We start from the raw sequence: 5,407 nt of genomic DNA, 5'->3' as shown, positions 1-5,407 counted from the left end.
GACAGGGTCTCACTCTGTCTTCCACTTTGTGGAAGGAACTGAGGCCTTCCACCAACAGCCATGTGAGCCACCCTGTAGCAGATCCTCACCCAGTCAAGCCTTCAGACGACTGCAGCCCCTGCCCACAGCAAGTTCATGAGGGACCCTGAGCCAGAACTCCCATCTGAGCTGCTTCCTTATACCTGACTGTCAGAACCTGTGTGAGGTAATAAACTCTTGTTTTAAACTGCTAAGGTTTGGGGTAATTTACTTTGCAGCAACAAATAACTAATACATAGGCAAACAGAAAACATTCAGCACGGAGGGAAAAGGAAAGTCCATTAAATTGGGTGAAATATTCTTTAGGAAAAGTATTTGGTTCATACTCTTGATAGGCCTGGAAGCTACGTATGGAGTCACTTGGAAAGTGGGCCTTTTGTAACAAAAAAAGTTTTCCTTTGCCTCAAGGACAAACTCTGGTATTCCACTAATTAAGAGTAATGATAGCTACCCTTTATTAGTACATCTTACAAGCTGGGCAGTGAACTTATATCGTCTTTCACAAACAGGGAAACTGAACTTCATTCAGGTTCAGTAATTTATCTAAAGACACACCGTGAGTAAAAAGCAGAACCAGAATCCCCACCCAGTTTGTATTCCAAAGCCCTGCTTCTTCCCACTACGTTATTACGGCCGCCCTAATAGTAATTATTAAAACATTAAATGATAATATACCATAGTTCTTGTCCCAAACACAGAGGTACGTGCGTTCATTGAAGTTAGAAAGTTAGAGCTTCTTCCTGCGTACGAGACAGGGCAATTCTCCGTCTCCACCACCGCTCACCCGCTTCTCGCTGCCGGCGCTCAAAACACTTGCTGATGACGTTAATTCAACTAGCATGGCAGCCTCTGGGGATCTGGACATCTTTGGCCTGGTTTGCAAGAGGACCAGCCGCGTCTCCAGCTGGGGCAGAAATGGAGAATTCAGAAAAGAAAGTTTGGGAGACGGGGACCGAAGGGTGCAAGACCGAAGCGGTGCGAGGGTCTTGGGGGTCAGGAGCAGGACCGTGAGTCTCCAGACCCGGAAGTTGTCTCTGCCCTGACCAAAGATGGCGGCCCGAGCGCCGCTCGCCCACCTCCCGTAACCAATGGAGCCCCGACGCTCGGCTGACTCACCAGGGCGACCTCGGCACTACGTTGCATGATGCAACGCTCGAGTCTGGGAAGCCTCCGGTGCACGTTAGGGTGATAAGGCGGTGTCGGTGTTGTGGTCGTTGTCCTTGGAGGTGATCAGAGCGACCGCAGGGATGGTGCTAGGTGGGTCAGCTCGGTGTATGGCGCGGTGCTCCCTTTCTGGGGTTAGAAACTGTGTTGCAGCCGAATTCCAACCCTTATGTTAGAGCCAGGCACAGAGGGGGCGCTCCACAAATGTTTGCGGACCGACTGGAGGGAGGGAGGAGATGAGGGACCTGGCCCCTGGCTGGGCCCGAGAGGAGATGGGCCAGGCTGAGGCTTCCCCGAGCCCTGTGTGCCCCCACGCTGCGACAGCGGCCACTCCGGCCCTGCCCCACTGCGAAAAATCCCGTGATTGCGCTGAGACTTAGGCGCTGGGAGGGGTTCAGACGTATTGTAGTTCCCAAATATGCAGTTCTTCAAAGTGATCGGCAGGAAAGGACATTAAAATTCTAATTGTCTTTCACTCAGCCTCATTTTTATTGAAATTTCCAGGGAGACCTTACTGTGCAGTAGGGAAAAAAGAAAAGATTTAGGAAACCTGGATTAATGTCACCGTTCAGCCCTACTAGTTGTGAGGCCTTTGCAATTTGTCCAACCTCAGAGCTTCAGTCTTCTTTAAAGATCAAAGAGAACTTGGTATTTATTTGCCGTCTCCGCACTGGCATTGTGATATCTGATTTGTATGTGTTATTTTGTTTTATCCTCAGTACAACTCTTCAAGGTGGGGATTGTTTTTCTCATTTTATAGACTAGGAAATAAACTCAGAATGATTAAGAAAATTCCCCGGGGTCACCATGCCTTTTAAGGTACAACATCCAAGATTCCAGTGTAGGTTTGGCTAACTTAAAAGCCCTTGCATTATTTTTGGGTACTCAAGTAGATAGAATAATTACTCAACAGTAAAAAAATTAAAATTATTAGAGTTCATTTTGAAAAGCTAAATTTGCAATATGTTTTTATGAGATTGATATCATTGAAATGGGGGAATAGGAAAATAATTAGGATATTAATTTCTTATTGACCTCATTAATTTTTACTACTCAAATGCCGGCTCTATTTACAAAAGTAAAGCATGAATAAAGTAGTTGCAGTATAAAGGTGATTGATAATTATTGGCCAAACGAGTAACTTATTCTCATTTTTGCAGCAGAGCTGTATGTCTCAGATCGAGAGGGAAATGATGCCACGGGAGATGGAACCAAGGAGAAACCATTTAAAACGGGTCTCAAGGTAGTGTCTCTTCTCATTAGGAAAATGACTCTGCGTTTATTAATCAATTAATGTCAGTTATTGTGTGACTTGTCAAGAATTTTATTTCAAGCGCTAGATTTTGAAGCATATTTTCAGAAAAGGGAAAGGAACGAATATATATAGATATGTAGCTTTAAAACTGTTTAGATGATCAAAGTCTAAACTTATTTGAACATTTTAAAACGGTGTCTTTTTTCCTCCTTACCATGTGGCATTGTATCTTGGAATTTTTCTATATCGTGAGTCAGATTGCCGGTTTTTCAACTCTTGTAAAAATAAAAATCACCTTTCCTTAGTCAGATGACTGCTAAGAGGCCTTCTGGTGGATTTACCATAATCCAGAGTGGAATCCTCAGCCTTAAGACTCAAAGACCTGATTTTTATCAGCACACCAAGAATGGACCCATTTCTCAAAGCAGACATATGAGTCTGGAGCTTGAAGCTATTAACAGAATGCCAATTTATTACTGTGTTGCTATTTCTCAGGACCTAGAATCCTCCAATGAATTGAGCACATTCTTTCTAAGCAGACTTATATGGAGAGCCAAATAGAAATCAAATGGGTTCTTTTAAAGCTTGGACCTAGAACGTGGGTGTTAGGTAACTAACTGCATCAGGTTGAGGTGTGGCCCAAGACATCCTTCTTTAAGTATCCCATAGACTTAACTTTTGAACTCAAATGCTAGGTAGGATGTGTTGGCTACAACTGCCACATAAGGAAGACGGCCGAAAGTTCCTTCCTTGGGCCTTACTAGGAAAAGCAGTGCCCTGACACTCCTTTCTTTGTGCATCCATGCTTGGCCAATCCCCCTTTTGTTAACTATGTTACATTTATTTAGTTACTGTCAAGTCCTCCTAACCTGGGAGCATTCTCTCCTCTTTTAGGTTATACTATATGATTGTGCTTTGGCATGTCATACATGGGTTTTGCTTTTTAACTTTTAAAGGGAAATCTTTCTCTCATTTCTGGGTTGTTGGATGCTCCCCAAAACTGACAATACCGTTTAGGTGAATGTCAGCAGAATGTTTCTGTTAGCAAAAGTGTGCTGTTCTGATTTGGCGAATGACAGTTTGGTTCTTTCAGTTGCAGTGATATAAAAGGAGGGATCTCTTTGCATTTATTAATGACAGTACTGCAGACTGTCAGGTAGTAAATGAATTCCAAATGACCTACACATAGCCCTACGACACCTAATTGTTAAAAAAAAAAATGAACTCTTTTGGAGTTTTCAAAAGATCCAGATTCCCTTCTCTGCAGCAGTCATTGAGTTGAGACTAATGTCCCTTTAGAAAAGGTCAGTTTTTGTAAGCTTAAGATCTTGCAACGAGAGAATAAGTCATTGCATTTCTTGTTTGGTTTCATAGCTTGGAAGAGATTTTGAAGGAATGTTTGAAGCCATAAAATATCATCTTTTATGTACTTTCAATTATTTAAAAAAAAGAACACAATATAAACGATTAAATGATATATAGCACAACAATGCCTGATGTGTTTGGTGAAAATTCCTACATGTATGGAAGCTTTGCTTTTTGTGTGCTTGACCATTATTTTATTGAGTCTCAAAAATGTCTAACATACTTCTATGATTTCTTACAGAACACTAACCTTTTAGATGTCACCTGCACTTGGCTTTTGCTATTAGGTGTCTGTTCTCTTGTTGTCAGTGTACCTGTGCTGGTCCCTACAGCCACGTAAAATCTAGTGTTACTTCTAGTCTGTCCTGAGGAACCGTACACTGTAGGACCGAACTTGCTGGAATTGTTTGTGAGAGGCCTGAGGGCTTCTACTTTAAACAAAGTGCTTCTTAGTATATTCAACCAGTCGCTGCCGACGTCAGTCTTTGGCTGTTGAGGTTTTCATGCTTTCTAGTTGGCTTTTGATGATGTTCTGGATTGTTGAAGTTGCCTCATAATTAAGGTGTTATCCTGATTTTAAGTATTGTACATTAAAGAAATATCTTTTTCCTCCCTCTCTACCCAAGGCTTTGATGACAGTAGGAAAAGAACCGTTTCCTACTATTTACGTAGATTCACAAAAAGAAAATGAGGTAGGGTGAACCAAAAACTTCACAGAATTACGTTTTGTGAATAAATTTTCATCGAGACATAGAAGTCTTGAAAAAATTAAACATCTGTTTATCTCTTTAGAGGTGGGATGTTATTTCTAAATCACAGATGAAGAATATTAGAAAAATGTGGCATAGGGAACAAATGAAGAATGAGTCCCGGGAAAAGAAAGAAGTGAGTAATGAATTTGCCACTGTGAACATTGTTAGAGTCTGAACACCCGACACCACTTTAACAATTTGCTTTGTTGTTAAAAGGCAGAAGATAATTTGCGAAGAGAAAAGAACCTAGAAGAAGCAAAAAAGATTACCATTAAAAACGATTCAAGTCTTCCAGAAGCAAAATGTGTAAGTGTGTATATCATTTCGAATATCGTGGACTTGGCTACGTTAGATCCTTATTTCTGTGTTTGAAGACATGCCACATGGTTTGTTCATTCTGTTTTTACTTTCCTTTTAGAAAGGATAGAGAGAAATAACATTTTAGAGTTATGCGGCTAGTTAGGTAGAGGTTCATTTTATTGCAGAGTTTAGTAATTGCTTATTAAATGAATTCCATCCAAACTGAACACCAGCAGACCTGATATCCAGGCCTTGCTGTGCTGTGTGTTGTTGGTCAAGTGACTATACCCTCTCTAGTGTCAGTTTCCTTATCATAAAATGAAGAAGTTGAAATCTATGATTTTTATGGTTTATTTAAATAGCTGAAAAATTCATGACAAAATCGTGCCATGAAAAATAAATAAATACATAAATAGATAAGCTGGGCACAGTGGCTCACACCTGGAATCCCAACAACTCGGGAGGCTGAGGTAGGAGGATTGCTTGAGGCCAGAAGTTTAAGACCAGCCTGGGCAACATCATGAGACCCTAT

At 41.3% G+C, this 5,407-nt stretch overlaps 1 protein-coding gene across 1 annotated transcript in view; it reads left to right on the top strand.

Moving 5' to 3' along the window:
• The first annotated feature begins 1,065 nt into the window (after window positions 1-1,065).
• The window catches only part of NARS (asparaginyl-tRNA synthetase), a 14,721-nt gene continuing 10,379 nt past the window's right edge, over window positions 1,066-5,407 (top strand). The window contains exons 1-5 of the mRNA XM_012651730.1: window positions 1,066-1,296; window positions 2,364-2,446; window positions 4,450-4,515; window positions 4,616-4,708; window positions 4,792-4,922. Of these exons, the coding sequence (XP_012507184.1) occupies window positions 1,287-1,296; window positions 2,364-2,446; window positions 4,450-4,515; window positions 4,616-4,708; window positions 4,792-4,922 (383 nt within the window). The 5' untranslated portion in view covers window positions 1,066-1,286. The remainder of the gene's footprint in view (window positions 1,297-2,363; window positions 2,447-4,449; window positions 4,516-4,615; window positions 4,709-4,791; window positions 4,923-5,407) is intronic.

The sequence above is a fragment of the Propithecus coquereli genome, unplaced genomic scaffold, assembly GCF_000956105.1.
Source record: "Propithecus coquereli isolate 6110/MARCELLA unplaced genomic scaffold, Pcoq_1.0 Scaffold37, whole genome shotgun sequence".
Lineage (NCBI taxonomy): Eukaryota > Metazoa > Chordata > Mammalia > Primates > Indriidae > Propithecus > Propithecus coquereli.
Note: the sequence above shows the minus strand (reverse complement) of the source record. Positions and strands in the feature narration are given on the sequence as shown.